This window comes from Eptatretus burgeri, chromosome 3 (genome assembly GCF_056783735.1).
Source record: "Eptatretus burgeri isolate ZD-2024b chromosome 3, Ebu_testis_v1, whole genome shotgun sequence".
NCBI classification, from domain to species: domain Eukaryota; kingdom Metazoa; phylum Chordata; class Myxini; order Myxiniformes; family Myxinidae; genus Eptatretus; species Eptatretus burgeri.
The window spans coordinates 61,890,063-61,902,633 of record NC_140963.1 but is presented as its reverse complement, the minus strand read 5'-3'; the positions used below and the strand labels follow the sequence as shown (position 1 = coordinate 61,902,633).

The following is a 12,571-nucleotide window of genomic DNA, read 5'->3' as shown; positions in this document are numbered from 1 at the left end:
CTCTTGACCCGATTTTTGATGAAATATATTTTTTGATGATTTTTCAAAAATTTCAAAGTCCTGTTGCTCGGCAACGGTGGTGTCCATAGCAACGGTTCTTATTTGCACACAACTCGGTCATGGTATGAACCTTCCAACCAAGTTTCATCGAAATCGCCATTGCATTAACGGAGCACTGGACCGAATAGAGGGACAGACAAACATATCGACGGAAAAACTGATCATAAGGGTAGAACAAATTTCAAAATAAAAAAAAAATAAAAAATAAATTTTTCGACTGGATCGACTACCCAACAAACAAACCGGACGATTACAATATACCGCTCCCTTCCCTCCGGGGGGTGGGATAATAATATGGAATGTCCTCCCACTGTGCATGCTGAATGGGCGGGATTCTTCTTCTTCCATATGAACAGGACTGTCTGCTCTCTCCAATTCCTCAGTTAAATTAAGTCGATAAACTGAGAGATTAAATTCATGTGTTGATCATATCGCGCAGGAATCACGTTCCAAATGGCCTCCTCCTTGTATCGAAGCTCTTTGAATATATGTTTGCAAGATTTTATACCGGAGAAGAAGAAGAACCCCGCGCCATTGATTGACACGTGCTCTGACGTACCGGAACAACATGTGAAAGGATCGTGGTAATTTGCACACAATTTAATTAATCCCAATTCACGATTCATTATTGAAATACAAATATTAATTTGAAAAAAAAATTGAGAGTAATCAAAATAGAATGTATTGTTTTCTTTTCTTATCGCGAGGAGGTTGTGCGCATGCGCGGCTGCGAATTCTGCCGCCGACTCCTGAGCTGCGATCTGTTGGCTTTGCCGCGCGCGATCGATCGCTTCTCAGTGCCGCCATGGTGAGGTGTACCTGGGACGTTGTTTGGAGCTTTCCTTGAAACCTCCACCTGTCCGTTGTATTCGCACCCACCGTCACTTACAGTCTTGAGAAGCCGCACGAAGCATGCATTGCTACAGTGGTCAACTAATCATCTGTTTTATAACCGCCAAATATGAGCGCAAGACATTTTTTATGCTCGACTTTCTTCTAATTTTCTTGACATAAGCTGGAACGTTAATCCGGCTGTCTTAATTGCACTCTTTTGTTTCACAATCCTGTGTCTTTTGAGCACGTCTCCTTGGTTCTGTCGATACTGTCGGTGTAGTATGATTATGGGGGTTGTAATTTGATGAGGTAAAATGTGCATGTATAAGGGAATGTGATTATTGCACGGGAGTTGTAATAAGATGAGGTAAAATGTGCACGTATAAGGGAATGTGATGATTGTACAGAGGTTGTAATAAGATGAGGTAAAATGTGCACGTATAAGGGGATGTGATGATAGTGCGGATGTTGTAATAAGATGAGGTAAAATGTGCACGTATAAGGGAATGTGATGATAGTACGGGGGTTGTAATAAGATGAGGTAAAATGTGCACGTATAAGGGAATGCGATGATGGTACGGAGGTTGTAATAAGATGAGGTAAAATGTGCACGTATAAGGGGATGTGATGATTGTACGGATGTTGTAATAAGATGAGGTAAAATGTGCACGTATAAGGGAATGTGATGATAGTACGGGGGTTGTAATAAGATGAGGTAAAATGTGCACGTATAAGGGAATGTGATGATAGTACGGGGGTTGTAATAAGATGAGGTAAAATGTGCACGTATAAGGGGATGTGATGATTGTATGGATGTTGTAATAAGATGAGGTAAAATGTGCACGTATAAGGGAATGTGATGATAGTACGGGGGTTGTAATAAGATGAGGTAAAATGTGCACGTATAAGGGGATGTGATGGTACGGAGGTTGTAATAAGATGAGGTAAAATGTGCACGTATAAGGGGATGTGATGATAGTACGGGGGTTGTAATAAGATGAGGTAAAATGTGCACGTATAAGGGGATGTGATGGTACGGAGGTTGTAATAAGATGAGGTAAAATGTGCACTTATAAGGGAATGTGATGATAGTGCGAATGTTGTAATAAGATGAGGTAAAATGTGCACGTATAAGGGGATGTGATGATTGTACGGATGTTGTAATAAGATGAGGTAAAATGTGCACGTATAAGGGAATGTGATGATAGTACGGATAGGAGGTTGTAATAAGATGAGGTAAAATGTGCACGTATAAGGGGATGTGATGGTACGGAGGTTGTAATAAGATGAGGTAAAATGTGCACGTATAAGGGAATGTGATAGTACGGGGGTTGTAATAAGATGAGGTAAAATGTGCACGTATAAGGGAATGTGATGATAGTACGGGGGTTGTAATAAGATGAGGTAAAATGTGCACGTATAAGGGGATGTGATGATTGTATGGATGTTGTAATAAGATGAGGTAAAATGTGCACGTATAAGGGAATGTGATGATAGTACGGGGGTTGTAATAAGATGAGGTAAAATGTGCACGTATAAGGGGATGTGATGGTACGGAGGTTGTAATAAGATGAGGTAAAATGTGCACGTATAAGGGGATGTGATGATAGTACGGGGGTTGTAATAAGATGAGGTAAAATGTGCACGTATAAGGGGATGTGATGGTACGGAGGTTGTAATAAGATGAGGTAAAATGTGCACGTATAAGGGAATGTGATGATAGTGCGAATGTTGTAATAAGATGAGGTAAAATGTGCACGTATAAGGGGATGTGATGATTGTACGGATGTTGTAATAAGATGAGGTAAAATGTGTACGTATAAGGGAATGTGATAGTACGGATAGGAGGTTGTAATAAGATGAGGTAAAATGTGCACGTATAAGGGGATGTGATGGTACGGAGGTTGTAATAAGATGAGGTAAAATGTGCACGTATAAGGGGATGTGATGATAGTACGGGGGTTGTCATAAGATGAGGTAAAATGTGCACGTATAAGGGGATGTGATGATAGTACGGATGTTGTAATAAGATGAGGTAAAATGTGCACGTATAAGGGGATGTGATGTTACGGAGGTTGTAATAAGATGAGGTAAAATGTGCACGTATAAGGGGATGTGATGGTTCAGAGGTTGTAATATGATGATGTAAAATGTGCACGTATAAGGGGATGTGATAGTACGGAGGTTGTCATAAGATGAGGTAAAATGTGCACTTATAAGGGGATGTGATGGTACGGAGGTTGTAATATGATGATGTAAAATGTGCACGTATAAGGGGATGTGATAGTACGGAGGTTGTCATAAGATGAGGTAAAATGTGCACTTATAAGGGGATGTGATGGTACGGAGGCTGTTATAAGATGAGGTAAAATGTGCACTATAAGGGGATGTGATAGTACGGAGGTTGTAATAAAATGAGGTAAAATGTGCACGTTTAAGGGGATGTGATGGTACGGAGGTTGTAATAAGATGAGGTAAATGACATTTATGAATGGATGAGGTAAAAATGACTTGTGAATGGATGAGGTAAAATTGGATTCATGAATGGATGAGGTAAGATGGGATTCATGAATGGACGAGGTAAAATGGGATTCATGAATGGACGAGGTAAGATGGGATTCATGAATGGACGAGGTAAAATGGGATTCATGAATGGATGAGGTAAGATGGGATTCATGAATGGACGAGGTAAAATGGGATTTATGAATGGATGAGGTAAGATGGGATTCATGAATGGATGAGGTAAAATGGGATTTATGAATGGATGAGGTAAAATTGAATTTAAAAAATGGATGAGGAAAAATGGGATTTATGAATGGATGAGGAAAAATGGGATTTATGAATGGATGAGGTAAAATGGGATTGTAAAATTGGATTTAAAATGGATGACAAAAATGGATGAGGTAAAATGGGATTTATGAATGGATGAGGAAAAATGGGATTTATGAATGGGTGAGATCAAAATACGATGGGCACAGTGCTGCAAACATTTTGTATCTGTTTCCTTGTATTTCCATGTGTAGTTCATACCTGGTGTGCACTTTCTGAATTGTATCTCGTAAGTAATTGAGGTGTTTCTGAAGTTTACGTGTCTTTGAATAACTTGAGTTGTAAATCTTAAACCTTCACGCATTGGGACTTGCTCATTTGACTTACAGAAGCGTGACGATTAAATTGGTGCACTATCTGCCTCTGTATCGCGATGCATTAGGGGGTAAAACTGGGTTTGCCCTGCTGTCAATAACGACAAGTAGGAATGGTTATGTGATGGTGGATTTGCGATATGCTTGAAGGCAAGCATGGCATTGCATGCCTTTTGGACTATTTTGGGAAACTGCAACAGGGATTCCAATTGCCAGCGGTTTGAGTTTCACTGCCTGAGTTCAACTGAAGCTTTAGGACTGAAGCCACGAACCTCATTGACCCAGCACCTCGTCACATTGGAGCTTATTGTTGCCAGTATTACATTTAATATGCAATGTAACAATCTTTGACTTCATTTAAGAATAATCTTAATAATAACTAGAAAGGCACTCGGTAGAGCGCATTCCTCTGCTCTGCTGAACAGTTTACCTTTTGTATCCCATTGATAGTTAAAAGTTATACCTTTTATTCTCAAATATTTTCATAACACTGATAAAGACGACAGGATGCATTGCTAAAGTACCCAATCTGAGATCGCAAAAATGCTGAAGGAACTACTTTACTTTGCTTCGTACACGAAGAAATGTACTGTACTGTAGATTGGCTTAGAGGCATTGCAAAAGTGTTACATGAGAAGTCAAATTAGAAGTTATTCTTCGAATGGATGCTGGTTAACGCGCCATTGATGTTGCTGGGTTAATAAGTTTTCCTCCTGACTTTGATGCTTAAAATCAATTTTAATAGCCAACATTCATTTGAGGAGAAGGAAGAAGAGGTACTGCCAACTTCGACCACTTCCGGAAGAACTTTAGTTTCATTTAAATATCTCTGGTAATTTTTTTTCTTTTTACATCTGTCAGGTCAGGTATGGGAGCATGCACCAGAGCAGCGCGTCGCTGCATCCACTTTCCGCCGGTACTCCAGAGGCCTCCGTCTGGCAATCCCCCAGGCAGATGCCACGCCCATCCCCATCTCCTTGAGATGCTGATCAACCTGCTGTAACCACGAGGCATGTGGTCGGCCCATTGGCCTCCTCCACTCATGAGATTCCCTTGCTGAGAGAATCTGGTAAGCAGGATCAGCGTCAGGAAAACGAGCCACATGTCCATACAGCCACTGCTGATGCTCACTGATTATGCAGGTAACAAATCTCATTTGAGTCTCTCAGCAACCGATCGTTGGACACAAAGTCCGACCAGCGATCGCCAAGGATTCTCCGAAGAGACCTGGTACCAAAGGAATTAAGTCTCTATCTCAGATCCTTGGTCAGAGTCGAAGTCTCGCATCCATAGAGCAAGACTGGAAGCACCAAGGACCTGAAGACTCGGACTTTCGTCCTCCCGAACAGGTACTGGCACCGCCACACCCCATTATCCATCGAATCCATGACTCCCCCAGGCCCGACCCAGACGTCTATTGACCTCTGACTCACAGCCAGCAGAGACATGAATATCACTGCCAAGGTAAGTGAATCTCTCCACGACCTCAACATCCTCACCACAAACAGGCACAGACAAGACAGCAGCATCCAAGATGTCATTCAAAGCCTGGATCTTAGTTTTGAACCAGGAAACCCGTAATCCCAGCGGCTCCGACTCCTCATTCAGCACCTCCAGGGCCTCCAAAAGGATATCTAAAGTCTCTGCAAAGATGACTGCATCATCTGCTAAATCAAGGTCAGAGATCTTGACATTCCCAAACGATGCACCGAGCTTGATCTCTCTGACATCCTCCCTAGAATCCAATCCATACAAGTGCTGAACAGTGTGGGGGCAAGTACACACCCTTGACAAATTCCGGTAACAATTGGAAATAAGTCAGAGATGGTACCACCACATCTCACAGCACTCTCAGTACCAGAGTAAAGTTCAGACATCAGATCGATCAGTTTTGGTGGCACCCCACGAAGACCATACCAAGAATCCTCCAGAGGGCATTCCAATTCACTGAATCAAACACTTTACAGAGATCAACAGAGGCTGCAGCAGCCCCTGCTGAAACTCTCGTCTGCGTTCGGTGAGGACCCGAAGAGCAAGGATACGGTCATTCATTGACCGCTTTGGTGTAAAGCCTGACTGCTCTGGACGCTTGTGCTCAAGCAGATGGTGGTGAACCCGATCAAGAATTATCCGAGCAAAGTTATTGCCTGGCACTGAGATCAGCGTCACCCCGAGGTAGTTGTTGCAGTCTTGGCGATCACCCTTCCCTTTCCAGAGAGGGACACAAGGCCCCTCTTCCAGTTAGTTGGGATAATGCCTGTGTTCCAGGCAGAGCACACAACTGTATGCAACAACACGAGTGCAGCATTTCCACCAGCCTTGAGAAGTTCAGTATGGATGCCACAGATCCCTGGAGCTTTACCCCATTTCAACCGGTTCACCGCAGACTGCATGCAACGACATGGGTGCAGCATTTCCACCAGCCTTGATAAGTTCAGCATGGATGCCGCAGATCCCTTGAGCTTTACCCCATTTCAACCGGTTCACCGCAGCCTGTGTTTCCACAAGCAAAGGTGGACCACAGTTGATTGGAGGGTCAGCAACAGGGATTGCAACACCCCTGACGTCCAACTCGACAGCTGGTGGATCAGCCTTGTACAACCGCTCAAAGTAACCGGCCCAGCGGGCCGTCACTTCGGACTCCTCTGTCAAGAGCCTACCACCCTCTGCTCTAACTGCAGTGCACCGAGGGATGGGCTTGGATGAACGCAATGCGTGAATTCCCGTTAGCAGGACGAGAATCACTTGACCACATGTGATGCTCTACCCCCTCACAGATTCCTCGTACATAGGCCTCCTTGTCCATCCTTAGTGCACGTGCAGTTTTACGCCTCAGCTCTGCCATTCAGCCTGGCCCTGTGACTCTGGTCAATGGTATCCGGTGTCCCTTGAGAGGCAAAATTCTTCTTTGCCCCATGGTGAGTTCCAAGACATCCACCGGCAACATCAAGGACGGTGGTTTTGAAGGCACTCCACAACTCTTCAGAACCTCCCAAAGCACCCGGACCCCCAAAATCTCTACTCAGGTTGTTCGCAATCTCCTCAGCTACCCTCTCATCCTTGAGCCTGCTCACATCCAGCCGAGGCTGGGATGGTACCATTCTCCTGGATTTAAGGTGCAGCTTCAGAGTTGCTACAACAAGCCGGTGGTCAGTATTGAGGAACTGAGCATTCCGGTAGACCTTGCAGTTCTGGATCATCCTCCAGCGACCATCAACGAGGACATGGTAAATCTCTTTGCCACACTGCTAGCGTTGGAATACCAAGTCCAGTGATGAACCTGTGGGCGCTGAAACCATGAACCGGCCACCTTAAGTCCATGACTTCTTGCAATGTCAAGGAACTTAGTGCTATTCTGGTTCATAGTTCCTGACCCATGGGGACCAACATGTATCTCATAACCATCCCTATCAGTTCCAGTCGAAGCATTGAAATCCCCCAAGACGAGAAATGTATCTCGTCTGGAGATCAACCACAGACTCGAGCGTGGCGTAGAATGCATCCTTCACGGTGAGATGACTCGCCTCAGTCGGAGCATAGACAGAGACCAGGGAAATGACACCTAAGGAGTGACGAATTCTTTGTCTCATAATACATCTGTGTATTTGCATATAACTGTCATCAATAACATTGTGTGTGTGTGTGTGTGTGTGTGTGTGTGTGTGTGTGTGTGTGTGTGTGTGTGTGTGTGTGTGTGTGTGTGTGTGTGTGTGTGTGTGTGTGTGTGTGTGTGTGTGTGTACAATTTGTTGCCTGCTATCTCCACATGTGGGTGGGTTGCAGGAGGTGAAACGGAGACCTGCCGTGTGTGTGTGTGTGCGTGCGTGCATACGTACGTACCTGCAAGTTGTTGCCTGCTATCTCCACATGTGGGTAGGTTTCAGGAGGTGAAACAGAGACTGTGTGTGTGTGTGTGTGTGTGTGTGTGTGTGTGTGTGTGTGTGTGTGTGTGTGTGTGTGTGTGTGTGTGTGTGTGTGTGCGTGTGTGTGTGTGTGTGTGTGTGTGTTTTTTTACATATGGAGTTTCAGAATGTGGAATGGAGTCCTCCCAGGGTGGGCTCAAAGTATCCACCTTTATTTCGGTAAGGGGTCACGATTCACGGACCAAGCTGTGAAGTTTTCTGTTTTTAAAGTTTTGTGCCGATGGCTCTCTTCAGGATCGTAATTGAGCCCAGGACGGCTTCCAACTCTAGATCGTTTGTGCTGATATTCCCAGGGATGGTTTTTAATATCTCTGAGTTTCTTCGTCATCATTCCCATAGCTCCAACTCTCACTGGTACAATTTTGGCATTCTTCAGCTTCCAGGATCTTTTCACTTCATGCTTGAGGTCTTGGTATTTGGTCATTTTCTTGATTTCTGCATCATTGGCTAAAAATCACTAGTATTAACATCTCAATTAGCAATGCCATCTTCTCTTTTTTTTTTGTGCCAAAGTGTAATATCTGTTCACAATGTTTTGTTTTTGATGTTCACACCTGATGGGATCATAAGGTCGTACGTGAGCGGAAGGTACTTCTATGTTTTCAGTGATTGCTTTTGGTTCATTTTCCCACATATTTTCTGGAATTGGAATATCAAAGTTTTTCAGATGTGCCAGGGGACTACGAAACAAACTCTGTTGTGTTGTTGTGTGTACAGCTGTTCTGACATGTTTTTTTTCTCCGTGTTCCATCATTAAGCGTCACACATCATTCTCTTTGCTCACCCCACCTCCACCTCTCCCCTGTCTGTTTTTCTTTCTTTCCTCTCCCCCACCCTTTCCTCTCACTCAGTCCCCTCCTTGCTCCCCCCTCATAAAATGCAGCACTCTCCTCCCACACCTCTGTCACTCTCTCGGTGTGTGTGTGTGTGTGTGTGTGTCTCTCATACACCTCTCCCTCCAGCAGTGAATAGCAATGTTTGATGAGATGTCGCTCTCCCCATCTCCCCCTAAAGTCCTCTTTCTTCATCTTCTCTGCCTTCCCTTCCCCCTCTCACCCTACACCTGCCTCCTCTATCTCTATCTATCTCCCCCCCCCAATACCTATTTCTCTCCCCCCCCCCCACTTTATTGACTTGTCAGTGAAGTGATGGGTTGTATTTGATAGTTTAAAATAAAAAAGGGTAATATCAAATGTAATTGATGAAATGGTGGTGTAAGGAACGCATCCCCCGCTCATTCCTCTAATTATTATGAGAAAAATTGCTTTGATTTGCGTTGTTTCGATATTTGTCACAGCTTTGAGGAACACATCTCCAATGGAATCCAGGGACACAGTGGAGTATATCGTTTTTGGCCCTATCTCTCAATGCCGACGAATCCTTTAAAAGTTCTAGTATCTGGATCCTAATTGTAGTTTATTGTTGCCAGTGTTGTATCTAATTTGCAATGAAACAATCTTTGGTTTAATTTAATAATAATCTTAATAAAAACAAGAAGGCCACTCTTTAGAGCACGTACCTCTGCTAGGCTAAACAGTTCACCTTTTGTATCCCACTGATAGGCCGGATCTGCACCTGGACCTTAACCCAAATCTAATAAATTAGTCCTTGTTGCACACCCAACCTGTCGACAAAGTTTCATCCAAATCAGTCCAAAAGTATTTGAGATATCCTCACAAACAGACAGACAAACAAACGGGTGAATACATGACCTCGGTCCACATTCGGCGGTGGAAGTAATCTATATCTATATTATATAAGGAGCCGCGTCTTGTCTGTTTGTTTATCGTGTGATAACTTGAGAATGGATTAACAGATTTCAATAAATCGAACTACGGTGGATTCAGGGAACTCCCGGGAAAGTTTGTGATGAATATTTTTTATTTTACTTATTTTATTTCTTGTGGATACATGGGCACACGTGGCGAAACTGCAAATGCCGACTTGCGGCACTGGTTATCCCCACATTCCGAGGAATCCTTTTTCCTTCTTGCCCGATTGATTAGCCATCACAGCAAAGATTGGTATTTCGGTCAGCGAAGCGACGGGTCATATATATATATATATATATATATATATATATATATATATATATATATATATATATATATATATATATATATATATATATATATATATATATATATATATATATATATATATATATATATATATATATATGACAAGGATGGCTCTCTGTTTATCTGTTAGCTGTTATGCTGACTGCCTATGTGAGGATAGGTGCAATGTGATTGGCTCCTTATTGATAAACCTATATTCGTATGGGCTTATTAAAAGCTGATATTCGAAATCTGGTTTTATATTTGATGATTGTACCCCATTGCTTAAATAATTGTCAAAATCTAGAGTGAAATCGGATAAATATTAGGAAAAATCGATTTTTATTTCTTTAATTGTTTTTTCTCGCCCGATATAATTAAGTAATACATTCATGGAAGGTGAGGGAAGATGGCTCCAAAATTGATGTTTTCAGTCTTTTAAAGGTTATTCATGTCTGATTTTATACTTTTACATTTTTAACGTAAAAATACAACATGAAATCGCAGTTTGTTTATTAACAGTGTGATAATATATGACCTGACTGACAGGATGACCTCAAAGTATGCACACTCACCTCTATGCTGTCTAGCCTGGGTTTGAATCCTAACCCAGCTATAAAATGTCATCCTGGTGTTTCACATGCTGGGTGAATCATCAACGTGTGTGTTGTCCCTCCAATGGATGTTAAACTGGGCGTCCTGTCTTCCAACATTAGTCGGTGAATGTTAAAGATCCCCACGGTGTCCTTCACGAAGACTGGGTGAGCTGTTGCCGGCACCATAACCAAGTTGCAAATTTCTCCCTGAACGAATGCTGGGAAGGAAATGGGGAGGAAGAGAGAGGATAGAAGGAAGGGAGAGAGATGAAGGAGATAAGGAGGATTTGTGGTGGGGGGGGGGACTGTGGCTGGGTAGAAAGAGGTTTTCTGATGTATCTGTCTTATCCACCCCATTCCTCCATACCCCATTTTTTTGTCCAATTCTCCCTCTATATTCTGTGCTTCAACTCTATTGTTGGTACCCCCTCTACCCACACTACTGTTCCTTTTGTCCTGTTGCGTCCTGATCTGTTTAGTGTTCTAGCTCTTCCACGAGTGTATTAATATAAAACTGTCACAGGTTAGCAACCATTGTACAGGCTTAATGAGCTGAATGGTCTCTTTCTGTGTTGAACTTCCTTGGCAGGGAAATCATCTATTATACATTATGAACCGTGGCGTCTTTCCATGCATTCATCTGCCTCCCATTTACGGTGGCCACTTCTCGCACTGCATTGAAAAGCTCAACATTCAGTTTTGAAATGACGGAAGAATAGGCATGAGTAATGTTACTGAGAAATCTTATTTTGCAACCAGAATATTTTGCCCTCTTTTTTGACAAATCCAACCTCTGCCGCCCTATGTTGCCACCACCATTATGTGGTGAGCAAAATAAGTAACTTGGAGATTTGGCTCTGAGCGAAACTAAGAGTGCAACACAATTGACCTTTCTTAAGTCCATGAAATATTTAAATTGATAGATTGACTTCAACTTTTCCCATCACTGGAGATGTAAACTCTTGCTTGTTTTTCCTGTCACTTGGGACGGGTACTGTTCCTAATAATTAAAAATATGACCACTGGACCTGTAGCTTATTTGGGCCCTGGCCTAATGTTGTTCCCAAAATTTGGTAGCATTTTGACTGGTGGGTCTGGAGAAGATGTTGGAAGGAATTTGCGTAACTGCTATTTTGACGCACTTCTGGTCACGTAATCAAGTATGGCCTCTGCAATTTAACATCCCTACCCTGATCTAATGTTGTAACCCAAATTTGGTAGGATTATGGCTGGTGGGTCTGGAGAAGATTTTTGGAGAAATTTACTAAGTCGGCCATTTTGACCTACTTAAAGTCATGTCAGGTCAGGAAAAGGACTATGCGTTGGAGCAGTGCGTCACAAAGTCACGCGACCAGAACAAGCTTTGCAATCCCTGTTACCAGTCAGGAGAGGAATGTTTCTGCCAAATTCCAGCTGGATCAACCGAGCGGTTTGGCCGGAGAAGTCGAAATAGACGTACGGATGGACGGACGGAAGGACGGTGTGCGATGACAATACCTTATCTGAAATTTAAACAAGCTAAAAATACAAGTTCCTTGACAAGGAACTTCAACACAGAAGGAGGCCATTAGGCCCATCAAAACCTGCGTTATTATTACCTTCATATGGTTGTTTATCCGTGATCTGTCCTTTCAGACGCTGAGTGTCGAACAAGGAAACAGAACACGGAAAAACAGCACGTACTATTTTCATAATCTGTGGTATCACTCGGCCTGAGGTTCGAACCTCCGACCTCCCAGATTATATTTTTCTTATGCTTTTGGATTGTTTATTGTTACTAGCAAATAATCCATCGTAATGGACGGCTTAATTCACCCAGAATTACTGACTGCTTTCATTCTCCTGGGGTTTCAGGTGGGTTTAACTCCCCCGGAAGTTCGGACGGGATGGTCCCGCTCCCCGGATTTCTGACTGGATGGTCCCCCCCCTGATTTCGGACAGGATGGTCCCCTCCTC

The 12,571-nt window shown here is 43.1% G+C and overlaps 1 protein-coding gene across 2 annotated transcripts in view; it reads left to right on the top strand.

The window, feature by feature from the left end:
• Positions 1–775: 775 nt before the first annotated feature.
• Positions 776–12,571, top strand: part of TMEM161B (transmembrane protein 161B) — a 196,350-nt gene continuing 184,554 nt past the window's right edge. Inside the window, exon 1 of one of the 2 annotated variants that reach the window (XM_085873713.1) lies at positions 776–868. In XM_085873713.1, the coding sequence (XP_085729839.1) occupies positions 866–868 (3 nt within the window). In that variant the 5' untranslated portion in view covers positions 776–865. Of the gene's footprint in view, positions 869–899; positions 919–12,571 lie in introns of those variants that run through there. The other variant, XM_085873708.1, reaches the window with a different exon arrangement.